We start from the raw sequence: 26,943 nt of genomic DNA on the forward strand, positions 1-26,943 counted from the left end.
ATCCTTGCAAGATCGCGAGCGGTCTGCGCCGACGCCGGTTGTTAGTAAAGACTTTACTACGCGTCGAGACACGCGTTGTTTGCTCGCATATAATATAGACTACGATGCCGATGCATTTCGTTTGTTAAATGTGTAAATATGTGTTGTATATAGTGCAAACGTGCGAAATTCAGTAATGTATATGTAGATTTTAGAGTTAAGGTAACTACCCCTTTTGGCAGATTTAAGATTAAAGCAGTTTTAATTAAGGTATACTTGTCATTAGAAAATCATTAAAAATGGTTTATACGTCATAATCCACCTTTAAAGATTTATAGTTTTGAGTCATTTACTTTACTCTCTTAAATCTTTTAAATGGAATTGTATGTCAGTATTGTAGGAGTAGGTACCATGACTCAAAAAAATATTATGTACATTTTTACAGGCTTTGTAGGAGTTTGTTTATCCTCCATTGGGAGCTAAGCATACTGTTGCGTACGTTCTTACTAAGTAGAGACTCGCTCAGTCTAACAGGTAGGTACAGATAAAATCTGACCAGATGCACATCTTGCATAAATATATTTTTACTTCGCTTTTTAAAGGTTTGACAAAAATAAAAGATTCTGCTTTGCTTATTAAAATTCAGAATTGATTCCTGTTCTTAAAGTCTTTTATTTTCCTAAACAGTAACTAAATGATTTACAGATTAAAGTCGCAGTTGCCAATACTGCAAGACTCAATATTTAACCAATATTAACTGTACCATGCCGATATTACATCATTACGATCTATGTCAAACTTGTATTGAGTAATATGTAACCCTTATAAACATACAATAAGTAAGAACCGGTTAAACTGGCTTACTATACATACAAATTATAATATTAATAACAGTAATGTAATATAATTATGCCGTTAAATCACGAAATAACGCTAAAATCATAAATAGAATTGTTCATAAAAGGCATAAATACAATACTTATAAATGCGAAAGTGTTTGTTTGTCCTTCCTTCACGCCCTAACGAAGCAACCAATCGACTTGATTTTTGGCATAGAGATAATTCAAAGGACGGAAAGTAACACAGGCTACTTTTATCCAGGTAAGTCAAAGAGTTCCCACGGGATTTTTAAAAACTTAAATCCACGCGGATGAAGTCGCAGGCATCATCAAGTTGTCAAATAAATGTAAGACATAAGGGTCTTTAAAATTAGGCTTTCGAACTTTCGTATTGCAATGAATGCATGCGTAATATTGTGCTAAGTAACACAGTTACAATATGAGCATAATATAAGAAATTAAGATTGCAAGCGGTATCAGTGTCGCATTAATTACCAAAAAAGTAACGAACTTTATTATGACGTAACATCAAAGAACAACTGCTGAGTTTCTTGCCGGTTCTTTTCAATAGAATCTAATTTCTGAACCGGTGGTAGAGTCTTGACAAATCATAAGCGTCACAGGCTGGTTCTATATGAAAAAAATAAATCCATTTCATTTCATCGACGATATATTATTACGGTTAACCTATGATACTACACTTTGGGTATTTGTAGGGTTCCGTACCCGAAGGGGGTCAACGAGACCCTATTACTAAGAATCCGATGTCCGTCCGTCTGTCAGCGGGTTTCGTGAACCATAATAGGTAGAGACCTGAAATTTTCATAGAATGTGTATTTCTATTGCCGCCATAAAAATTAAAAAGTGTTATTTCTTGTACGATGGTACGGAATGCGAGTCCGACTCGCCCTTGGCCGATTTTTTTTAAATGCGTGTAGAGTTTCTTCAATACCTACTTAACTAACTACCTTAAGCTCTTCTTCAGTAGTACAAGTGTCAGCAAATCCATATGAAAACTTTTTGTCTTTTTTTCTTATACGAAGTAGGAAGTAACTAGGTACTTAACATTTTTATTTGAATTTAATATATTATACAGAATAATAATATAATGTCTAACGAAAAGCGGGTCTTAACTTGAAGGTCAACGATAAACGTGATGTTTTATTTATGGTCATCACAATGTTATAAAAAAAACTTGCCAAAGTGTACTAAAATAGATTTTTGGGGTACAACTCTACAAAGCTAGTATTATACAGAGTAGGAATAACGCAGGTTCGCATGTCCATTATTATATTTTGATAATATAGATATATATACAAATACATATATATATATATGAAAACACAACTGCGCTGCGTAAGCTACGTTCATCACTTACTTATAAACCTATGAATCATATTTACTTATTTATTCTGTGTACTAAGAACTACAGAGTACAGACACAGTGTATATTTTAAATATTATTCACCCTATTACGAATATAAAATTACTTTGAAGTTATGACGCGACCCATGTTGGTCGCGTCAAACTTTAAAGTACGTAATATCGTAAATTTTATTCAATAGCAATATTGTCAACAATAGGTAAACCATAATATGTATATTATATTACATAGTCATTACTCTTCCGTGGAATTATGATGATTTTAGTTGTAATTGTGAATCTAAGTAGCGTGTCTTCATTCACCTTGCCATCTGAATTACTCACTATTTGCGTTGCTGATTTTGAGGAATTTGATTTGTTTATATTAAGTACAGAAACATTACATTACAGAAAGTCTTAAGACTTTATCATTATTTACCGAACAAATCGAGATCTTAGAATCTACTTGGGGTGAATTTGCATTTTTATTCAACAACTTCGAATTCACAAAAGTAAACCAATGAATCGTGAATGAATGAATGAATGAATCATGAATGAGTAAGTCAAATGAAATTTCTCATTTCTAGGCAATTTAGTCAATTATGAGGTCACGACCACATGAAGCAATTTACAGCAATACCTGAAAATTTCAGCAATGTTATGCAAAATAATTGACCCAGATTGCTCTAGATTGCTCCACATTGATCCATACGTGTTGCCAAGCAACAATAATTGCTTAAAAATTGCTCATGCAAACGCACCACAAGATAGAGTATGGAGTACCTATAGCCGAAGAACTTTTTTCGTTTTTCGTAACAACTTAAACTCAGCTTTATTATTATGGACGTATGGTTGAAATGGGTACACCGAAAACACTGTTTCCACTATGCCAACTTAAATAAACCTTAGTCTGAGTTGTTATCTAAAAAGTCGCTGCACCTAGGATCCACTCCTGTGCAGGTAGATATACGATGCCGATGCGCCCTATAATCTAAATGTTATCATTTAAGTACATCTTTTCATAGTTAGCAATTGACCACAAACATTTCAACATACCTAAGGCTCACGGCGGATCCCTGTTAGATATGACATCATTATTATTATTGTTTTCTCCTTGTAAATAAAATAACAATAGCACAATGTCATCAGCATCACTATGTCTTCATATGAATTTTATGTATAGAATAATAGAGTACATGCATTCATTCAATTTTTATTTTTGCCCTTGCTTACTATGCTGGTTACTGCGATTAAGACAGTTGTAGAGAGAGACTACCATGATCCAAACAAACATCCAAACAAACGTTTCTCCCATGAGTGTTGGGGACAATACGCAAAGAAACTTTCAGCTTTTATAAAATAACGAAGGTCTGACACGCACTGGCTCTTAGTCCATTGCTAGTAAGACCATGAAAAGTGCCTTTTGTTCTAAATGCAAAAACGATTTATGAGTCGCCTTGTCTAAGAAACAATTTATCAAAGACATTTATGAACCATATATCTTATTATTACATTGCAAGTTGCAACAGTTATGGAAACCTTGAAAACCTCTTTATGGAGTTGCGACACAACTTATAGCATAAAACCTACGCCTAAATCCCGCAATTTTTAGCCGAATAGAACTTTGCGAATTCGTCAAATTAGCATACTTATATTTATGTGTTTTGTGACTTGATCTCTTACTAGCTGATGCCCGGGACTTTATTCTCGTGGATTTAGATTTTTAAATCCCGTGGGAACTGTTTGATTTTCCGGGTTAAAAAGTAGCCTATGTCACTCTCCAGGTCTTTAACTATACCTGTGCAAAAAATCACATAGTTGCGTTGCTCCGTTACGACGTGATTGAAGGACAAACCAATAAACCGACAAACAAACACACTTTCGCATTTATAATATGGGTAGTGATTGTTTGAATGGTGGTAGTTTATTCTTAATTTGTTAGAACTTAGACTTGAGATTTTGTACCCGAAATGTTATAAGTGCAAGTAATTAATATAATAGAATTTGATATTCAAAATTTAAAATTCAAAATGAATCTTTAAATGAGTGATACTTATTTTATTTTAGGTTATCCTTGATATTGGTGTCAAACGTAAGAGCTCACATCGTCTCTTACGTAGGTATAATGAAATGAATGACAAAACTGGGACTTTGAAAACTTAATCGAGCAAGTCAAGTAATTAAAAAAAAAAAGAATATTAGCCATGTTATATGACTAATATTCCCCTTTCCTCTCCAACTAAGCATCAAGCATGTGCTAGGAGTAGGCACGACAATAGTGCAACGGGCGGGTTTTGAACGGTCGACCTTTCGGTTTTCAGTCCACTCCTTTACCCGTTGAGCTATTGAGGCTCTATAGACTTAGTTATCTTAGTTACTCTACAGACTTTAGTTAATAAAGATAATTTATCTCAGTCTATTTTGTTGCAGTCTCGATGACAGCGCAACCTTGTCAGAGCCAATGGATAAGGAACTTGGTGACTTTAAGTAATGACAATTACGCAAACGTTAACTGGAGCAAACACCGCGAGTGACTAAAACCATGGAGCAATACCTACTGGCCGTGGCGGGTCTCTTGTCATTTGTGATTACAGGTGCGTTTTTAACATGATAACTAAATTTTGTTTACATTATAAATGAAAGGAAAAGCTGACTGACTTATCTATCAACGCACAGCTCTATCTACTGGGCGGATCCCTAAAATTTGGCATGCAGATAGTTATTATGACGTAGACATCTACTAAGAAAGGATTTTTGAAAATCCAACCCCAAGGGGGTAAAATACGGGTTTGAGATTTCTGTAGTCCACGCGGACGAAGTTGCGGGCATAAGCTAGCCACGTTATAAATTAAGGGCACTACCTATAGAACTGTCTTTGATTTACCTAGTTGTGTAATTGGAACCATTAATTAGAAAGAATGCAGATTAAATTAGACTAACGCTACGTTACATAATTATTATCAACATTCTTCTGTGTGACTGTGAACTGCAATTTTATCTGGCAATCCCAATGATGGAATTAGACTGTCTGATTGACTGAGCTATCAACGCACAGCTCAAACTACTGGATGGAGAGCGGTCTGAAATTTAGCAAGCAGATAGTTATTATGACGTAAACATCCGCTAAGAAAGGACGTTTGAAAATTCAAACTGTGGTAAAACAGGGGTTTGGTGTAGTCCACGCGAACGAAGTCGCGCAGATAAAAAATTATAAATCTGCTAATTCTGGTTTTACATTTCACGAAAAACTTGCTTGAATTGTTATAGCAAACAGCATGCGTAACACATAATGGGCTCTGTTACTTCAAAGTTGATTAAACATGCAACCATAAAGTATGCTGTAATCTTAATAAATCATAAATTTTATTTGCACTGCTGCATTAAATGAGGTGTTAAAGAAAATAAATTGTGCTGTTTCCTCTTTTGAGCAATATCTCAGAATACATAATCGTATACAGGCACACATAAATTCTATCGAGATATCAGTACCCTTATTATAAATGCGAAAGTGTGTTTGTTTGTTGGTTTGTCTTTCAATCACGTCGCAACGGTGCAACGGATTGACGTGATTTTGGACACCTGGAGAGTGACATAGGCTACTTTTTATCCCAGAAAATCAAGAAGTTCCCACGGGATTTTTAAAAAACATAATTCCACGCGAACGAAGTCGCGGGCATCAGCTAGTAGTATATAAAGGTTCTAATTTTTTTAAATTTTTGTTCTAAAGGCTAAAGCGACCTTGAAACTCTTACAAAGTGCACCTTAACCTAAAACAAAGACCGATTCACAAAGTAATGGATCTAGTCATTCGTTAGAGATATACAAATGTAATGGAAAAAGTTTTATTATATGTATACTATAGATATATGTTTGGTGAATATTACAGTGAAGACTGTAGCATAGTGTAAGCCTAGAGAACTTATCATGCGTCAAGATTTCGGTTAGTGACCTAAGTTTGACTATTATAAACTAGATCGCCCACTGTGTGGGAGCATACTGTGATTATGATACGAATTTACCAAGTGAAGTTCAATTTAAATTTTTTAAGCGACACAATTTAATATTACTCAATTAAAATATATTACCTATATATTAAAGGTACCTTTAATATATAGGTAGGTATTATCTATATTATTAAAGGTACCTTTAATCGGAGAGCGCCAGAGTAGCATCGATGAATCACTTGAGATAAGTTTTTGCTGTTATAATAAAAATTCCCACATCTCAATAAAATTTACTGAATATTGAGCTCTAGTATGACTCATAATTCCATTTAGTTACACTAAGGATAAAAGAGAATGTTTTAATTGAATTACAGTGGTCTTAATTATTTGTTTGTCTAACAACCCCACTAAATAAATCGTATAAAATCAGCGAAAACAAAGCAATAGGAGCAGCTATAGCAATAAGTCTATATCCCGGAGTTGGGTCTCTAAAATCGTAACATAGGCCATGATAGCTCCTGCCTTTCTCTACACACATAGATCCTGGACGCCCTGGTACATAAATTGATTCATCAGAATCACATCTAGCCTCGCTTTCATCAATGAACGTGTATTTCGCAACCAACCGGGCGGTCGTACTTCTCGTCCCATTTTTAAAATCACCAGATTGTTTTCTTATCCAGCCTTCTTTGTACAGTTTAATTAAGTTATCCACTCCCCAGTGTGATTCTGCTATACTTGATTCTGTCACAGTTGATGCCGTTGTACGAATAAAGTTTTTAGCGAGCTTATTTGTTGCAAGTGAAGCGGTATTAGGAGAGAATTTAGAAAAACTGCGCCATTTTATACCTAAAGATGCTAGGTATATAAGATCTGTTATATTTTCATTATTACGTAGGTATTCAATGTCGTTGTGTGCAATTATACCACAATACAATTTAGTATCCAGATAAAATGGAGCACCTGGTGAAAAATTACAAACAACTCTTATATCACCATTGGATCTTTCACCGAATGCGCAACCAATTTTGCTTGTTTTGGCCCAAAGCAATTGAACTGTGTGGAAAGTGGATACCGAACTGCGACCACACAGAACATCTCGTTCTATCAAGCTTTTTCCAGCACTGGAATACCAAATGTGTATACAACCAATAATAGGATATATATAGCATTCAGGCCGGGGTACACTGTAAAAGAAGAAAATGAGTTATGAAATATCTTCTCTTCACAACAGAGAGGGTAATTCAAATAGCTACCTATGGAGTATGTGCATTGTGCTCGTTGAACTATAATAAATTTTACCATTTCGAAAAACTTTTAGAGGATTGTGAACAGCAATACTTTGCATATTTAGTGCATTCTAAGTGAGAAACTAAATTTCCATCAAGAGCAGAACATGGAGCTGGACCAGGCAAGCACTGCCGCAGCCACGCTTGAGCCATATCTTCTAAATCGTAATCGTATGTTATTTGTTTCATATTTGCAGCACTAGGTAAATGTGGATACTTTTTCGATACACCATTGGCGACATGGTTTCGCATTGTATTTATTGTGTTCACTAAAGTAAATTGGTCTAAAATATTTGGCACAAACACCTTATATTCTTTATCACATATATTCGAAATAACTGGTCTGGGAAATAGACAAAGAGTATGGTCTCCATAACAAGGCTCTACTTCACACCATTTATTAATAACGTGTGAGATCGGTGGTTCTACTGGTTTATAAGTGCTTGTCATTTTAGTCGAGGATTCGATAACATTTACTAAGTTTCCTCCATAAATCAGAAATACATCATGTTTTTTCTTTTTTGAACCCAACTCTCCGTACAAAATAGGCAGATCCCAACAAGGGAAATCTTGTGGAACATACCAAGTTTGATCATATATGTATTTTGTTTGATTAAAGGTAAGATCTTGGTCTACAGCGGGTTCCAAATTATAGAATTTAGCATAAGGAATATCAGGTTCAGTCTTGTTTTGAGATTTTAATGACTTCTCTTCTGCAACTTGATGTCGTAATGCTTGCAAGCCATCTTCGTCTGTATCATAGTCGTATTTATAATCATATTCTTCAAAAGAATTAATTCTTATCGATAAAGTATTGTGGGAAGCGTTTAGTACAGATTTTATGGTTGAAAAAGTGCTACCATTACCACCTTGAAGAAGGGTAGGTGTAGTTCTAGAAGTAAAAGATTTTTCCAAGCAAGCATGTTTTTCTCTCGCAACATTGTAAGATAATATAATGTTGTCTTCTTTATCATCATCTTTATTAATATTTTTATAGCTAGACAGAGCAGTATTTACAGATACATTAGTTTTGGGTGAAAGATTGTTTTCTACCGTTCTTCGAGCATCAGATTCATTTGTTACAGTATGCGACGTATCGGGGATTTCATTTTGATCTATATAATATTCTTCACCGATGCCTAAAGATTTGGCTATTAATGCGAATAGTATGAGATTTTTTTTATTTATAGGATACATTTTATGTCAAATATGAGACAAGGCCTGCTTGATTTATAAAAACAAATATTTTCTACTAAACTTAAAAAAATACTACAGATAGTTTGCTCAAAACGACACACTTGGACTACCAATCGAAGGTTTTCTTTTAAAAATAAACCTTTTACGACAAATTACCATATTTATAAAAAATTAGATAATATAACAGTGAATACACGAAAATCATGTCTAATGCTTATGTCCGGCCCCACCCAGTAATCGTTGAGAGCTCTGCACTCGAAATTGTAGACGAGTATATATACCTGACACACAATCCAGTTGGGTAGGTCCAATTTCGAGAAAGAGGTCAACCGCCGAAACCAACTCGGTTGGGCAGCGTTCAGGAAGCTTCGAGATGTCTTCTTGTCCAAAATTCCTCAGTGTTTGCCAGTGATGACATATGGATCATCATGGTCGCGAACTATGGGCCTCATAAGAATGCTCAGAGTCACTCAGCGGGCGATGGAGAGAGCTATGCTTGGAGTTTCTCTACGTGGTCAAATCAGAAATGAGGAGATCCGTAGGAGGACTAGAGTAACCGAGATAGCTCAACGGGTTGCGAAGCTGCAGTGGCAATGGGCAGGGCACATAGTTCGTACAACCGATAGACGTTGGGATCCCAAGGTGCTGGAATGGCGACCTCGCACCGGAAGACGCAGCGCTCACTAGGTGGATGGACGACATCAGACGAGTCGCAGGGAGCCGCTGGATCCAGGCGGCGCAAGACGGTGGCGTGTGGAAGTCCCTACAAGAGACCTATGTCCAGCAGTGGACGTCTATTGGTTGATGATGATGATGATGAATACACGAATACACGAATTGTTTGAAGGAATACAAAAATCAAAAAGTCAGGACACAAGGTATCAATAGCGGTCGTGCACTGACGCATGCGTAATGTGAACATGCGTGGGCGTTGAAGAAGTAAATGACTCATCGTGGCAAAACAATGGATATGATTGAATACCGAAACATAAATAGCTCTATAATACTAATATGTTTATTCCCATTCACATATTGTATTGACGTAATATTATTACTTATTTGCTCTTCTTAAAATTAAAAAAAAACCCATTCCTAACTTTATTATATAAAATCTGATTGGTAAGGGCAGGATTTTGTAAGAATTTGAGTACAGTTGAATGAGTTGATGACATAATAGGTATCCATGGTAAAGTTTATTGTAATATTGCATATATGACAATATTATAATATTACAGTACCTTCGCGTGAGTTGTGACACAGTTAAATTATACTGATTAAATTCTAGAACTATGGAATTTACAATTCAGATTACTACTTTGTAAAAACCTTGAGAAGCCAAAAACAAAAATTAAAATATACTATTTTTTCTTGACGTAATCGTTAATATAGTCAACGAAAATATCGCTACTACCAGTTTGAATAAATTCTCACTCTTAAGAATTAGCTTTTATTATATACTAGATGATGCCCGCGACTCCGTACGCGTGGATTTAGGTTTTTAAAAATCCCGTGGGAACTCTTTGATTTCGGGATAAAAAGTAGCCTATGTCCTTCCCTAGCATGCAAACTACCTCCGTACTAAATTTAGTTAAAATCGGTTGAACGAATGGGCCATGAAAAGCTAGCAGACAGACAAACACATTTTTACATTTATAATATTAGCATTATATTTTTATCCTACAACTTTTATAAAGTATATATTTCATTGTCGGTTACAGGAGTTTCGTCGCTACAGTGTTACCAGTGTCTGATCAATCCACCCCTCGGCCAATACTACAACACAACGAAGAATCTCTGCGTCCACTTCGATTACTCCGAAAGGTTTATTGTCGAGTGCCCCTTTTCCACTATGTGTATGAAACAGGAATTTCACCTCGACATTCAGAATGGTGGTAAGCTGATTGCTCTAGTATATTTTTGGTAGAATAGCTTTTTCCCGGATGGGGGCTATGTATGGATGACAAAATAAATCTATCAACTAAGGTGCCCGGTACTCAATCTGATCTGTGATTAAATTTACATCAAACTCAATGATCGTGATCTAGATTGACCGTGTAAGACACAGATTAGCGGTCATTCTGGATTGCGATCATTGATTTGATCGCAAATTGCAGATCCGTGGCCCTACCGCGGTTGTTTGACAGCTACAATGTCACGATCGCAATCAACTCTGATTGGTTAATGCTCGCTCACTATTGGCCACAATGCATTGTTGCAACAAGAATCGCACAAATTCAGCCAATCAGAACAATTGAGATTGTAATAATGATTGATGCAGGTTTTAGACAATCGCCCTACAGACTGACCGGCCTGCCGGGCGTCTAAGATGATGAAATAATTAATTCACAATGACAGAGCCGAGTTAAAAAATCGATATTCTAAAATTTAAAATAAGTCTTCGTCATCACGGTAGTTGTACTTTACATTCTGGAAATAGAGAGTAAATAATATGCCATGTAAAATTTTACCTTAACGCCTCGATTAGCTTCGCCTCTGTTTAATTGTGTATCGATCCTAAGACAGAGTTAGAATATAACACAGACAAATACATCACGTTGTAGAAACATCATCATCATTCATGATCAACCCATAGCCGGCTCACTACAGAGCACGGGTCTCTACTCAGTGTGAGAAGGGTTTGGCCAAAGTCCACCACGCTGGCCAAGTGCGTGGCCAAGACTTCACACACCTTTGAGAACATTATGGAGAACTCTTAGGCATACAGGTTTCCTCACGATGTCTTCCTTAACTGTTAAATCGAGTGATGATAATATTTAATTTCTTAAAACGCACATAACTCTGAAAAGTTAGAGGTGCGTGCCCGGGATCGAACCCCCGACCTCTCGAATATAAGGCGGACGTCGTAACCACTAACGCTATCACGGCTCTTTGTCGTAGAAACACTAAATAATAAATATTAACTTAAAACACAAAAGTCATATGTTTAACAACATTAATTCGATAGAACGTGTTGACGCCAGACAAACAAGGGCAATGGTAATAACACAAGGCCAAATATAAATAATAATTAATATGCAATATTTAACTCAGCCTCTTGGGTCTTGTCAAGGAAAGTAGATGTTGATGTTCACCACTAACAGTGTCAAGCTCTGGAATTCTCTCCCAGCTGAAATACGTCAGGCGAAATCCTTAAACACCTTCAAAAATCGTTTGAAGAACTATTATTTATCTATGTAAACAGAATTATGTAGTATATTATAGAGATATGTATATGGGAATATATAATTATATTTATTTGTGTATTATTAGAATGTACTGTGTATGTAGTCTAATTTATAATAATAACTAGGGCCATTTTCGGCTGCCGCACCAACCCGTGCTTTCGTGATTCCTTTCGTCAAAGGTTGCCTGGAAGAGATCGCTTTAGCGATAAGGCCGCCTTTGCATGCTACATCTATTAGAATAAGATCCTGTATTGTGTTTTTTCAATGTTTACTTTGTGTTGTGTGCAATAAAGTGTCAATAAATAAATAAAAAAAAATGTTGTAAACACGTTAAAAAGCAATTGGCTTATAAGGGTTTGAAATTTGAAGTCGCGGGAATAAGCTAGTTTAAATATATTATTATTCTTAATACTTTTGAGATTAGGTACAATGTCACCGTAATGGCTAAAACAAGTAAGAAGAATAATAACAAAGGCCAAACAATTTGTCTGCGACTTTAAACTTGTATCGGATGTTGGTCAAGGCAAATAGCTATTTTATTTATCGCCATATTATATTATTAAAATGATCTTAACTTATAAGTGCATTACACGTGTTATGATTAATTATCATTATCACTAACCATATTATATCACTACCCATATTATAAATGCGAAAGTGTGTTTGTTTGTTGGTTTACTGGTGTTGGTTCGTCCTTCAATCACCTCACAACGGAGCAACGGATCGACATGATTTTTCGCATGGGTATAGTTATCCCGGAGGCTATTTGTTATCCCGGAAAATCAAATAGTTTGCACGGAATTTTTGAAAAACGTAAATCCACACGGACGAAGCCGCCGGCGTGTGTCAGCTAGTTATTCGAATAAATACTATTTTTCAATTTTATATATTTGGACACACATTAATATCTGCACACTAACAGATTATGACGATAATGTCTATAAACCAGTCTAAATAATACAAATATTTTTTTTTTTGTAAATAGGTAGTAATCTACCTATCCTACCCAAAACTTAAAAGACATCGTTTTTGGTAACGCTGTTTAAAAAAAATTAACCATTTTATATTCACTTTACGAAAACCATAACAGCATTAATATTTAACAATGCAAAGTAATTGTTTACCCCAACGAAGTTTGGGCGTTCAGAATTGACTGTAAAGTTGGTAATAATTAAAGTAATTCGTCAACATTTTTTTGTTTATTAATGTAATCAAATGCAAACAAGTGGGTATGTTGGTAACTAACGACGTCGAAGCATATAATTAAAAGTTTTCAAATCTTTAATTCCAGTGAGAATTACTGGCGTCCTTCTAGACTGCGCGCCTCAGAAGAACGAATACCACGATTTCAAGAACGGCAGGTGGTCGCCCAAAATGGAAATTTTGGAGCCTTATGAAGAAGGCTGCTCAGAAGTAGATGACAAGGGAGAAAGAACAACTCCTACTAAGTAAGTAATTAAAGATTTTATTGATATTTTAGGGCGGAAATATATTCCTAGTGTCATGGGACATTTAGAGCTAAGTAGTTTTAAAAGTTAAAATTAGTTGTGAAAATTAGGCTTTCAGTCTGTGACATACCTATTACCTATAGATAAAAATATGTAATTATCATAATTCTTAGTGCATAACATCGACAGTGCAATATTAAGACGCAATAGCCTAGTGGTTAAGGCATCCACCTCCAATTCGGAATGTCGGGGTTCGAACCTCTGTCTTTTCAGAGTTATTTGCGTTTTAAGTAACTAAAAATCGCTTGCTTTAACGGTGAAGGAATACATCGTGAAGACTATGGCCAAACTCTACTCATTCTGAGCGGACACACGTTCTCAGTAGTGAGCCGGCGATGGGTTAATCATGATGAATACTAAGACGTAAGTTTAATCCTTGGAACTACATATAAATTTATAAAATAATGCGTAAAAACTGTGGAATTTCTGTAGAAACCGTTTCCTCATATTTGAGGAATTATTTCTTACATCAAATTACAAATCCAAACAACTCTTCTAATCATTGACCTTCACACTCAAAAATATTTTAAGGTCATATCTATTATTATAATTATTATATCGCAATGTACGGTAGTGATTACTGACGTATTGTTTTATAGCTAAAATTATAAAACCTAAATTGTCTAAATACATAAAATTTAAGAATCTACCAAACTAATTGTAAATATTAAATTAAGCTGAAACAATTTTCTCTTTTGGATTTTGTTAGTTACTCGGTCATAACATAATACATAACAGCTGTCATTGCAAATTACAGTATGAAACTGAAAGTACAAGGTCAGACTTAAAAAGTGGGTTTTGTGTTATTAATATCAGTTCAGAGAAACGAGTTCTCGTACGTGCAATATACATTAAAGAGAAAGGGAAGTAGTTTCTCAGCGAACGAAGGGTTGAAACACGCGTTACAATGCAGATTTATTCAAAATCCTTATTGTATTACAATACTGCAACACACGTCGAAATGAGGCAGTCCACTTTTTTGATATCAGATGAAAAATAAAATCATCATCTGCTTTTCCAAAACGTTCTTTAGTATGTCTGTACTTCTGGGACTCCACTGCATTATTATACCAAGTAAACCTCCAAATATTAGCTAATTATTTATTAGTCACGACGACCCCCGAGTGCGTAGTCCCCCGCAAAATTGAATTATGTATATTACTTATTAATCGTGTTATTTATTTCAGATACTGTTACTGTCGGAAAAGCCTGTGTAACTCATCGCCCAGTTCGAACCACGAAGGCTACACCGACATCATGGGCGTGATAATGGTGTTTAACCTCATGAAATATATTAACAGTCTTAGGTAGTATCTGTACAATTTGTACATAAATTAACAGCATTACGAGATTTTATAGCATTAGAATAATTTATTTCGCCATGAACGTATGTATATTTAGCATCGTTATAATAGTATTAGAAAACAATTAAATCTGAAATGTTGTAATTCAGTAACGAAATTTTGAAAAAATATATACGTTGAATTTTGGTAGAGGTGTAGAAGGGTGTCTAAAACAATATAAATATTAAAAATTCTCATAGATCTCTACAGTTTAGTACCTTTCCCTTATAATCTTAAAAAGGGCTAACTTGTATATGAATAAAAGAAACAAAGATATATCTAAAATTATGTATATTTATCGAAATAAAAAGGCCCTAAAGACCCAATTAACTCTTTCAACCACGTCATAGCAATCTTCCAGAATTTTCAGTAGGTATATTATTCAGAACTACATAAACAACTCCACCAAAACCCAAACTTTCACCAAAATTATCTGACTTAATTTTAGATGCCCTTTAAATTTAAACCTTCCTTTACTGCACAAAACATTCAAACTAAGTAAAAAATAAGTTATAGCAGAGACGCTTCAGGTTTTTCAACTCAAAAGAATTCAACTAAAAATCTATTTTTAACTGGAGAAACTTGTTTTTCAAAATATTTTTTCGATCCTTTCTAAAGCTTTACCTACTGATCGAAACGCCGGCGGTCGGTGGTCGCGATAACATTTCGCTTCAAGTTTTGTAAAGTTGCATGTTACCAATCCTTGGATTACGTAGCTCTTGATGCAATTATTGTTACCGCTGCGAATACTGTTTTCGGGCGTTAGTCTTATCTGGATTCTGACTTTATTTTTTCCAATTAAGATTCTTGTTATTTCATATACTCGTACCTACCTACTACACTACTGTCACGTGATTTTTAAATTTTGATGTAATCAGGTATGTATTTTTTTGTACACACATTAATATTGCGTTTCTCAAATTATAAGTATATCAGCACTACAATGGAAAGTCATTAGTTTTATGTGTTAATGTAATACTATAGCGACGGACGACTATGTGATATTGTATTAGTCAATAATGTTAGAATATTTAGTGACTTAACAAAATGTAAATACTTAGTTTTGTATGAAGAAGAATTGTTTTGTATTTTGTCTGAATTTATTTAAGTTTTAACTACTTTAAGGTTTATAATACTTGCACAAGAAGACTTAAGGGCCAAGACACGGGTCTGCCCGCGAAATTAAAATTTAATTTGGTTTTTCACAATTTGTAAACTAATGCGACAAAGTAGACTTATGGCATTAAAATTTCGCACCTAGCAATATCATCTTCACAGGTTTATATAAAAAATCTTACTTGAAAGTGTCCAGTTTAAGAAATTAGTCAAAATAATGAGTTTGACGTGAGCTACTCACAAATTAGTAATTATATTAATTAATTTCTTAAACTGAACACTTTCAAGTAAAGGTTTTTATATAAGCCTGTGAAGATGATACTGCTAGGGGCTCAATTTGAATGCCATAAGCCTACTTTGTCGTATTAGTTTACAAATTGCGAAAAACCAAATTAGGTAAATTTGAATTTCGCAGGCAGACCGTGTCTTCCACCTTAAACTGATTTAATCAATTTTTTTTATGTTGTCAATTTTCGGCAACTGCAGCTTTTGTTAAAAAGTGACTTGAAAGTAAAATTTAACTAAATCAGTTTAACTGCCCTTGTGCAAGTGGGTCTTGTTTATTTTATTACAATAACAATATCTGCTGTTCCAGAGGTTTTGTACATTTCTAGGGTTTTTCTCTTTACAAATAAAAATAAATAGAAAACCTATATTTTGATTGGGCTAATTCGGATTGGATATCAATATATCCAATCCATATATCCAATCCAAATGTTTGCATCAACGTGAACCTTTATGGTTACAATGGCCAATTAAATAAGTAGGAGCAACTAATAATTATCTGCTCTTCAAATTGTTTTATTTTAACACTGGTTTAAGCTCGGGATTTCATCCGCGTGGATTACGCAAATTTAAAACTCCTACTTTATCCCCTTAGGGGTGGAATTTTCAAGTATCCGTTCTTAGCGCATGTCTACGACAATGGCTATCTGCATGCTAAATTTCAGCCCGATCCATCCAGTAGTTTGAGCTGTGCTTATAGGTCAGTCAGTCAGTCAGTCTTTGCTTTTAAATATTTAAATGTAGAGTCGCAAGGCAAACCGGTGGGTGTCATTGAAATACTATACGACCAGTAGATGAGAAATTATTTCACAATTACTGGTTTTTTAGACCTTGACCTTCTCATGATTTCTTTAGATCGGCACATGATTATGAATATAATTAAAGCAAAACTTAAGACAAAATCATTCAATAAAATACTTAAGTAATCTGTTTAGTAGAAATCCTACAGCAAATTTTTTGTAAACGATTAATGAACCGATGAAGCTTTTAAAAACGAAGGTATATATACAATAACACAACATTGTGGCTAATTCCGTTGTACACAATCTCTAAACTAAACTAAAATAACATATCTAAATCTATTGCTATCCCTTTCATAATGTTGCTTGCGGGAAAGGCTAGCACTAGATGTAAACCTGTTAATTTAGTTTACTTTAGAGATCCTTAAAAAAAGAATGTTTTATTTGTTTATTAAAATTATCTCCCTTATGTTCTGGTTGGAAATCAACGGGTGTACACTTGGTAGGTATAGAGTCTGGCCAGCGGAGGAAGAGACTAGAAAAGCGCAGCGAATTCAAAAAATATCAGTATATGACAGCCCCAAAACTAGTATAATGGACCTGTAACTACTACTAGTAAGACACTATAGTTATAACGTCCCATACATAGCTTAATTTTTGTTCTGGTTTAAATATGAGTACATAATACCTTTTTTTGCAAGGTCCTTTTATGAATGCAGAACCTACATAAAAACCGGTAGACTTTTACTTGGATCAACTTTATTAAAACCGCAGACTGGCGTGACATCAGCAACATTCGTGTTTCGTAGACACGACAACAGACGCTCCCATGTTGTGAAGATCAATATTATTTAATTAATTTATATGTCAAGGTTCATAATAAACCTTAACATTATCCCAATAGATTAGATCTATATTTTTTTTATCTTATAGCTCTAATTGATACCTACACGGATATTTTCAGTTAAATAAGATTTAGCAAATAACCGGTCAAGTGCGAGTCAGACTCGCGCACTAAGGGTTCCGTACTACAGTCGTATTCATAACAATCATAATTTCATCAAATGAAAATTATATCAAGTTTAAAAAATGCTCATCTCTGTCTATCTACCACAAAACGAACTTTAGAACGAATGAAAAGAGATTGGTAAGTTTATAACGAGTAAGACAGGTATCTACATAACTTTATTTATGTACATAACTTTTTAATGTACCTTTTATAAAATATGCTTAAACTTTTAAACTTTAATGCCGTCTGACAGAGGATTGCCATGACACTAAGACCCAATTTAACCAAGCATTCAACCCCCGTTTAGTTAAACATTTGTAATGCTATCCCTTTTTGGCAGATGACATACGCGATTTTCAAAAAGGAGAGATACAAAGATTGTGTCTGGCAATTTATGACGTGATTTCTAATACTATTTCGAAGTAAGTATAAAGAATTAGGCTTTATAGACGTACGATTTTTACACCTTTACTACCTGTTATCTCCCAAAGCCACCATGATCCAAATTTCATTGTCGCTGATCGTTCTTAAAATCCCATATAGCTTTAAATCAATCCTCTATCTACCTGCTTGTGAAAATCGATTCAAAATCGGTTCAACCGGAGATCAGAACAAACGGATGTTACACTGACATTACACTAGACCGATTTTAGTGTGCCTTACTCGTGAACGGAAACCGACTCTATATTGCATTAATATTTTTATACTTACGGTGTATATAAATAACATTGAAACAAAAGTTGTGCATTTTACTTTGGTACCTACGCAGATAAAACACGCGTGTGCTATATAAAAATTGCCAGATCATATCATGTAGGCATTTATCGTCAGAAGTAAAGGATGTGGCGTTGATATCGAAAACAGTGCTTCATATAACAAGTGGACAGCTTGCAGAAGCTAGTAGATTTAGCACATTTTCTATTTTACATGTATCAACTTGTATCTAAAATAAAATCCATACTCTTATTATAAATGCAAGTGTTTCAGTCTGTCTATATGTCTGCTACCTACGTTTTCTGCACGGCCCATCCGTTTGACTGATTTTGACGTTTAGAGCAGAGTTAGCTTAAAGCCCGGGGTTGGGGACGGTCATAGGTACTTTGTTTCCCGGAAAATCAAGGAGTTCAAAGGGGATTTTTAAAAAGCCCAAATCCTCATGGTCGAAATCGAAAATTCTGGAGACGGGCATAAGCTACTTTTTAACCCGGAAAATAAAGTTACTTCGGGATTTTAAAAACCTATATCCACGGGGACGAAGTCGCGGGCATCACCTAGTATTGTAGTAATATATAAATAGTATGCACCGAAAATATCGGTAGGTACAAATAGTAAATGACTTAGCACCTGATCAGTGTGACACACACTCTTGAAGAAGAATCGTTTAGAAATCTTAGAATACAAAACGGAACTACAATTGCGATTCCGGATTCGTCAATATAATTATCATTTCATTAACACGTAAAACAAGCATTGGTGGATGGTATTCACGAAATGTAGAACATCAACATGATATCAGTGGTAAGTAATACTAGGTTACACTTATGTTTGAGATGTTTGAGATATGCCACGAATTTTATCAGTAGGTACATCTAACAGAAGGTTGATAAAAAGCAAAACAATCAATGATATTAGAAGAAAATAGGTAGATACGTTATACGCGGACCGCAAGTGGCACGTTAAAACTAAGCTAATTAGCAAACCTGAGCTCAGTCGCCCGCTGGCGTCGCGCTATCGCCGACGTCGTTGATAGTAATGTGTATTTTGTTTTCGTCTCCCAAAACAACCGAAAATGCCGTCGTGTGTGATGAGATTCCGCACAAACTACACAAGCAAGGTTTCCAAAAGTCAAGGAATCACATTTCATTCGTAAGTAAAACTATTTCTTTTATATAATTCGTATTTTTCACTTATTTAACAATAACAAACTCGTGCACGTTCGTGTAAAATGCAACTCATTGCAATTTCGACCTTATGTCACATGCCATAAGTACGTATCAAGTTATCGTTGTACGTATTTTAAAGTTTCCGATCAAAGAATATAAAATAAACAGATAGGTCTCTTCTGAGTATTGACAATTCAAATAGTGTGCATATTTCCTGTTTTAGGGAAGGATTTAATTTAATTTAATTTTTATTATTTTTGTTATAGCGGCAATAGAAATACATTCTGTGAAAATTTCAACTGTCTACTTACGAGATACAGCCCGCTGACAGATGGACGTACAGACAGCGGAGGCTTAGTAATAGGGTCCCGTTGGCACCCCTTGGGCACGGAACCCTAAAAACGAGCGGAACCGCGGGAAAAAGCTAGTTCGTAATATATTAAATACCACAGTATAAGATTTTTATTTTACTATACAACTACAGTGTAGGCATAAATCGGCATTAGCCGAAAAGACTTTACGGATTATTTTTTCTTTGGAGTTTCTAGTATACCGTCTCGTCCCGTCTCTTTTACGCTCGCATTATTAGGCATATATCCGTCCTTCTTCCACTCTTCTGTGCAGGACGAGGTAGTGCAAAATATAACCGTCTCTTTTTCGTGCGCAACTGAAGCTGAGGTTATTAGTTCACCGTCCTTTACTCTCTGTTGTGTGAGGTTAAAATACTATCTATGCGTTTATGTGTGTTGAGTCTTTCGGCGCTGACGCAGCGTGCCATTAATAAACATCGAATTTGATATAAGTAACCTATCTACCTCTTTTTCTTCTAATATCATTGAAAACAATAGTCGAAACGTCGGGCAGGCGAGCTACAAAAATACAAATAAAATCAGACCGCCAAAAATTGGCCAGTGTCGTGCTGGCGCCATCATCGATCGCATGAATCAACACAAGCGCGCAAGTTTTAGAGGCTTATTTTTGCGGTATTTGGATATGTCCCGTTTCGCTACTGGGCTTCCTTCCTGTGAATCATGAGCCTAAGCAAAGAGATGCCGATGTCAGTCGGGTGTAAAGCACATGGAACCATATGCGCCTCGAGCGCGGGCGCGTATACCAGTGTTACGCGTTCTATGTAAATTAATACGATTACAATTATTTGTTTTTACGAATCGTAAAGTTTCATTAAAATAAACACTTCATATATTTTTATTTGTGCTCAAGTGGAATGTTTAACTCAGAACATGGAGGTGCCGGTGTTCTTCTTAGTACTAACCGTGTTATGGAAAAGTGAGTGATAACATCATTGATAAACATTGTAATTGTTTTCAGTCATTGACACTGACTGTAGACAAGAAGTTTGCACGCAAAAAAACAATGCAACAAATGCCAATATCATTTGAATACCCACTTAAAATAATAAAGCGGTCCTTAAAATATAAACAACTATATGCATTCTAAACAAATAATAAAAGGAAAATGAATCAACAAAATCACAATAGCTTGATGGCCTTAGTCTTGTACATTGTATTATTTTAGCTGACATTCAATATAACTTAATTTCGATGTAGGTATATAACAATTGTCAATCGTTTTAAAAATACTTTGCTATCTAAAATCTACATAAAATTAGTAGAACCCAGTTTTTGAAGATATTTTAACAAATTTTTACGCGTTGTTTCATGTCGACCTGATATTTCATTATCAATTTTAAAGTATTTATTGTATTTTTATCAGTTTATTCGGTTTTGTAAATGTACCTATATACTCAGCTAAAGTTACGGTGACATGGAAACATAACTATGTAGGTATGGTAAATAAACTACCTGCACATTTTTCCAAAAACTATTTAAGTGCAGTTTGTAATTTCAGTTGATAGATATGAGATAGTATAACATAAAATTATGTTGTTACAAATAAAATATATGTGTACCTAATATAGATAAATCCATACGTAAAACTGGTACCAACCTTCAACGTAAAACACTATGATTGTGAATATTTTGTCATGATAAAGTCGCACAAACTACGATCTATGTAACATAGGTAGGTAGGTACGTATATTGGATAACACTCGGGTATTGTTAAGTTTAATTATATTATAAAGCTTTTAGAAGGTCTCAAAATACCGTTATAAGTATGTAGGTTTATTTAGAACCATACAGATTACAAGAATTTGACGAAATCATAACGCAGTAAGAAAAAGCTTCAAAAACGATACATATCATTTACTTTGTACAATTAGTGTTAGTGCTAATTGTTTAAAACGAGCAAATTTTTATTCAAGACATTAATAAAGATCCGTTACCATAATACTGTATCTGGCTTAATGGGCGGCCTCTGCGGTCAATGTATGGCGCGTAGTGCTAAGTGTTTATATATTTTCTAATAATACTAACTTCATCACGAATACACATTAAAAGGCTAACGAACCTGTAGTCAGACGTGGTACTAATTAATCAGGTGGAGGAAAAAATATTTTTCCCGTCTGGCTTTTGTCTGCAAGGAGTCACTACTAGGTACTAAGTAATAAAATATACGAAAGTATTATGTTTAATTACAATAGAAGTTTATCAAAAATATATAATCAGTGAATATTTTAAAAGCTAGATCGGGTAAAAACCGCGGGTGGTTAGTTTAAATATTTAGGCAAACTAAGATTATTTTAAAGCTGTGACACCATTCAACACGTGTTTAGCTACATTATTCCTACGAGTTTAGGCTTCGTTCCAGGCAAATGTTTTCGATACACTATATTTAAAAATAGTCTATTAAATAACACCTTGTCTGATTTTGCGTAGGTAGATGTACTTATAAGCATATGATCAATTAATACCGCCTGTCGCTTGACCTACTATTATAAGGTCCTTGACATCATGATAGCATTATTTCTAAGCCTTATTAGTATTCAATTTCTACCACCATTTGTCTAGTCCTCCCACTGTTATGAATTTTTATATCACATTGACAGAACATGAGTCGAAAACTTATACGAACCGAAAAGTCAAAACTGTGATCAAAACTTTTACAATATTTATATCGGATGTATTTGTTATTTTAACACAAACTTTTAAATTAAAATATAATATAATATCCATATATAGCAAATATAATATCCATAATAGTATACTCATAAACATAATATATTATTGTCGAGAAAGGCAACTAAGATTAAAGTTTATCCATAACATATAATATTTCCACACTATTAATATAAATATTTAATATTTTCATTTTCAGCCTCTTCGTGTGTACGATGTTTCAAATGTTTCCCTGAAAATACATATTATCACGAGAGCAATCTATTATGCAAACAATTCGACGACAGCGACAAATTTTTAGAAAATTGCACCAAATCTACGATGTGTTTCAAAAGAGTGACCACATTAAGTTTAGCGGATGGAAGTAAGTATAATACGTCTAAATATCAATATTAGCTTTAATATTTTTATGAAACCGAACTGCATTACAAGGTTAAGTCAGCCGACACGTCTTTTCCTTGCCATTATTATAGGCATTCCGAACCAGTGGTAGGTGCATTTGATGATCCTACAAGTAAAAGTTTGTATATAAAAATCTTTCTCAAAAGCTGGCCAATTAATATTACTACTTGTGAATAGATAAAATGGTAAGGCGGCAGTTGTCAACCCACTTAGCATTATAGGCAGTCCAGACAGACACATTTAATAAAGTATTTTATTTGTTAAAAACATATCGCTTGAACCGACTCATTTAGATGTTGGTTAAGGCTGGTCGCATATTGTCAGAAATAGTCTGTCAGAGAACTTTCTGTCGCATTCGCTCTGGGAATATGCGAAGCGTATATCCAACGCGGCAAGCGAAAGTCTACAACGTGTCTGCAATGTCCGGATCTAGTTCAAACAATCCGGGTATCTTTAAAACAAGAATGATTAGGCATCTTCTAGGTAAACGCGTCCCATCTTAGGCCACATCATCACTTTCCATCAGATGTGATTGTGCTCAAGCGTTTGCCTATAATGAATTTAAAAAATATATATAAGCAAACCTAGCTCAAGCAGAGTGCTTTTTAGCGCACGTCAGATTTTTTCTGACAGAAAATTATACGGCTATACTACTAATACGGAATAATATACGGCTGGCCTAAAGGTAGTAAATAGTAGTTAAAAATGTAATTCCTATTTTGAATATAGAAAAAAAAATCAAATCCATAGGTAGCATGAAAGGATATTTTCGGTCAGCGTTCGCTACAGTTTCCTTACGTCACACAAGAAAGGATAATGCACTCTCTTAGCAGATTCAAATTAAGTAAATCCTTCTGAGTCATCAAACATATCCGCCAGAAAGTTTTATATTCGCTTTATTGGCTGGGTAAAATTCTTAGCAAGTGTGCTTATCATGACGTCATTATATACACTTTTGTGGGTCATAATCATTACCTACTAAAAATTTGCTTTATAATAAGCTTTAAATCGTATCAACCAGTGGTTATTCTAAGATAGCTAAGTTTCATGGAATCAATCGACTTGGCATTCATCTGATTTCATGATTCTAGGTCACCGGAAAGTAGGTACCTATAAGTTTTCTTGACAGACACGACAGACAGACATAAAACAAAATTTTGAGCCTCAATAGCTCAACCGGTACAGGAGTGGACTGAAAATCGAAAGGTCGACGGTTCAAACCCCGCCCGTTGCACTATTATCGTACCTGCTCCTAGCACAAGCCTGACGCTTAATTGGAGAGGAAAGGGGAATATTTGTCATTTAACATGGCTAATATTCTTTATTTAAAAAAAAGTGATGCTATAAGCGTTCCTTTTTTTCTTTTGAGGTACGGAACCGTAAAAAAGATAATTAAAAAAACCACCGTGCGGGTCTGACAGTAATAATAATATAAACTGTAGCAATCGAGTTTACATATACAAGCCAAAAACCTATGAAGTCTATCTATTAGAAACGAAAATGGCAATGTTCTCATTTCAACATTTGCAAAATACTAAGAGGGACTTATAAGATAAATCACTCGCATGTTAAAGCTTATTGGGCGACGGTTATGTTTAAAAGGCGCCATTCTGTGTCGCAATTTTATGATCTCAAAGTGTCCTTACTCCTTAGGTTATATATACATAATATGTATTACGCGTCCTTATTCCACTTAATCCGGCGAGTATGAGTACCAAGTAATAATATATTTACGCATAAAAGTAAATATACAATTCTGAGCAAGTGTGTTAAAAAGATAAATTTTAATTCGCATAATAAAACTTATACTCCTTTTTTAATCTATTATTTAACGATACGAACGATAACTCCTCCAAATTTATTCCCCCGGAATTTTCATTTTTTTTGAAATGGCATGGGAATAATTTGATTTTCCGGGATAAAAAGGAGTCTATGTTCGTCTCCTGCAAACTATCTCTGTGCCTTTCGAAAATTGTTTAAGCAAATGGGCCATGAAAAGGTAACAGACACTTTCGCATCTATAATTATTTTAGTATAGTTTTAGGGCATTTTTGTTCCATCAAGCATTTAGCTGTCTGCAATGTATCCTTGGCGCTAGTCCGAGACTAATAGGTTGTACTCGCGTTTTATAAAAAAAACAGTCGTACATTTTAGCTTAGGCGCCGCTGCTGAATAGCCAGAATATTAATGTGTAATAATGTCTCGTATTTATTGAATTGGATACGTGAATAAAGTGTTAAGCTGTGTTATAGAATAGTAAACACTGCAATAACATAGTTATGTTACATGGCCTATTTAGTTTAGACTATGTTTTGTCCTTGTTAATCCTGGTCCACAAATGCTTCAAGAAATTCCAATCAAAGTTATTATTGTATGTACGGATTTGGCTAGTCCATGAATTCATTCTAATATTATAAAACGAAGGTGTGTTTTTTGTTCTCTATTTCTTTACACCTCATTTTTTACCAAGCTTAATCACAACTTGATAAGGCATGTCTATCTTCTTCTTATCCCGGTGATATAGTTATTCCTACAAACTTTTAAAAACCAAAATCCCCGCGAATGAATTTGTAAACAAAAGCTATTACATTATAAATACTATCTGTCCCGGCTTACTCACGTGTGTAGTCGACGTTAGCCCGACTAGTTTCGAACCCATACGGGGTCCTAAGCCTGAGTAAGCCGGGACAGATAGTATTTATAATGGAAATCACTCACGGTAGTTTAAACGCTAAAAAAGCTAGTACGTAATAAATGTACTCAACTAAGTTTATTATTGGGTGGGCGCGTACACAAAGAAATTGAGCGGTAGGTAGGTATTTCCTTATTCACAGTAGGTATTCGTTCTGATGATAATTATTATTAACTAGAGGTTGCCCGCGACATCGTCCGCGTGGATTTAGGTTTTCAAAAATCCCGTGGGAACTCTTTGATTTTCCGGGATAAAAAGCCTATGTCCTTCCCCGGAATGCAAGCTATCGCTGTACCAAGTTTCGTCAAAATCGGTTGAACGGATGGGCTGTGAAAGGCTAGCAGACAGACAGACAGACAGACACACTTTCGCATTTGTAATATTAGTATGGATAATCCTAAGTAAATAATGTTTGTTTATTGCAAAAATGAAATTACAATTGTTTTCAATTTTAAACTGGTAAAATATTTGTAAAAGGAATATCTTTTAACAGTTTTTTTTTTGGAATTTAGAGGCTTTTTATTGGAATTTAGAGGGCTATCGATTTGAAGTATAAGACTAGCTTTTGCCCATGACTTCGTCCACGTGATATATCATTAATTATAACCTCGGATATGTATGTCTCGGATATAATGTAGCTATTTATAATAGAGTTAGTTGCATCCCCGAAACGAATATAGACTACTTTTATTTCCGGAAAATCAGAGTTCCCACACGATACTATGATGATGAGTGATGACAATAAATATTTTGTTTGTTATAGTGACATCAGTAAGCGTGCACAGAGGTTGCGCGTCACAAAGTTTGGGACAAGAGCAGGTAAAGGTTAACGGAAAGTGGCTCCGGCAAACCATAATTCACGACAACGTTTACGAAGAGAAATGCATAGAAGACTTAAACGATTTGGACAGACCCACAAAAACACTAAATTGTTATTGCCGTGGAGATTATTGCAATGGCTCTATAGCTAATTTCATAGATTTTAAAACAATTTTATTAACATTTCTTTTTTATGTATACCAATTTAGGTAGTTTCATTGAACGCAAGTAGTAACGCAATTGAGTAATTCCCTATGGACGCATTACAAACATTGGCGCTCATTCGATAGTACATTAAAGGTAAGCGTGCCCA

General features: G+C 34.8%; 4 protein-coding genes across 6 annotated transcripts in view; 2 read left to right on the forward strand and 2 right to left on the reverse strand.

The window, feature by feature from the left end:
• Nucleotides 1-16,415, forward strand: LOC117984865 (uncharacterized). Its single transcript, XM_034971525.2, has 5 exons — nucleotides 1-201; nucleotides 4,611-4,774; nucleotides 10,329-10,502; nucleotides 13,087-13,243; nucleotides 14,491-16,415. Exons 2-5 carry the CDS (start codon nucleotides 4,723-4,725, stop codon nucleotides 14,612-14,614), a joined length of 507 nt encoding a protein of 168 aa, XP_034827416.1. The 5' UTR covers nucleotides 1-201; nucleotides 4,611-4,722; the 3' UTR covers nucleotides 14,615-16,415.
• The window catches only part of LOC117984854 (rabankyrin-5), a 50,395-nt gene that overhangs the window by 16,214 nt on the left and 7,238 nt on the right, over nucleotides 1-26,943 (reverse strand). The window lies entirely within an intron of this gene.
• LOC117984857 (uncharacterized) lies at nucleotides 6,070-21,648 on the reverse strand. Of its 3 annotated transcripts, none has more exons than XM_034971517.2 (2): nucleotides 7,427-8,615; nucleotides 6,070-7,311 (listed from the first exon to the last, which is right to left on the reverse strand). In XM_034971517.2, the coding sequence occupies exons 1-2, from the start codon at nucleotides 8,608-8,610 to the stop codon at nucleotides 6,504-6,506; spliced, it is 1,992 nt and encodes a 663-aa protein (XP_034827408.1). In that variant the 5' UTR covers nucleotides 8,611-8,615; the 3' UTR covers nucleotides 6,070-6,503. The 3 variants fall into 3 exon arrangements, 2 of the variants coding, with proteins under 2 accessions (XP_034827408.1, XP_069357225.1); XR_011237170.1 differs by lacking the exon at nucleotides 7,427-8,615 and adding an exon at nucleotides 21,610-21,648 and having other exon boundaries at nucleotides 7,197-7,311; XM_069501124.1 differs by lacking the exon at nucleotides 6,070-7,311 and having other exon boundaries at nucleotides 7,423-8,615.
• LOC117984866 (uncharacterized) lies at nucleotides 20,528-26,939 on the forward strand. The gene is made up of 3 exons (XM_034971526.2): nucleotides 20,528-20,966; nucleotides 22,917-23,081; nucleotides 26,575-26,939. The coding sequence occupies exons 1-3, from the start codon at nucleotides 20,921-20,923 to the stop codon at nucleotides 26,841-26,843; spliced, it is 480 nt and encodes a 159-aa protein (XP_034827417.1). The 5' UTR covers nucleotides 20,528-20,920; the 3' UTR covers nucleotides 26,844-26,939.

Source organism: Maniola hyperantus, chromosome 9 (assembly GCF_902806685.2).
Source record: "Maniola hyperantus chromosome 9, iAphHyp1.2, whole genome shotgun sequence".
In the NCBI taxonomy this organism is placed as follows: Eukaryota; Metazoa; Arthropoda; class Insecta; order Lepidoptera; family Nymphalidae; genus Maniola; species Maniola hyperantus.

Bases quoted from the DNA above. Each gene is read 5' to 3' on its own strand.
- LOC117984865 (XM_034971525.2), top strand. From the start codon at position 4,723: ATGGAGCAATACCTACTGGCCGTGGCGGGTCTCTTGTCATTTGTGATT. The intron at 4,775-10,328 runs GTGCGTTTTTAA...TGTCGGTTACAG, and splicing joins CTTGTCATTTGTGATTACAG to GAGTTTCGTCGCTACAGTGT. The intron at 10,503-13,086 runs GTAAGCTGATTG...CTTTAATTCCAG, and splicing joins CCTCGACATTCAGAATGGTG to TGAGAATTACTGGCGTCCTT.
- LOC117984857 (XM_034971517.2), bottom strand. From the start codon at position 8,610: ATGTATCCTATAAATAAAAAAAATCTCATACTATTCGCATTAATAGCC. The intron at 7,312-7,426 runs GTAAAATTTATT...CTTCTTTTACAG, and splicing joins TCTAAAAGTTTTTCGAAATG to TGTACCCCGGCCTGAATGCT.
- LOC117984866 (XM_034971526.2), top strand. From the start codon at position 20,921: ATGGAGGTGCCGGTGTTCTTCTTAGTACTAACCGTGTTATGGAAAA. The intron at 20,967-22,916 runs GTGAGTGATAAC...TTTCATTTTCAG, and splicing joins ACTAACCGTGTTATGGAAAA to CCTCTTCGTGTGTACGATGT. The intron at 23,082-26,574 runs GTAAGTATAATA...TGTTTGTTATAG, and splicing joins ATTAAGTTTAGCGGATGGAA to TGACATCAGTAAGCGTGCAC.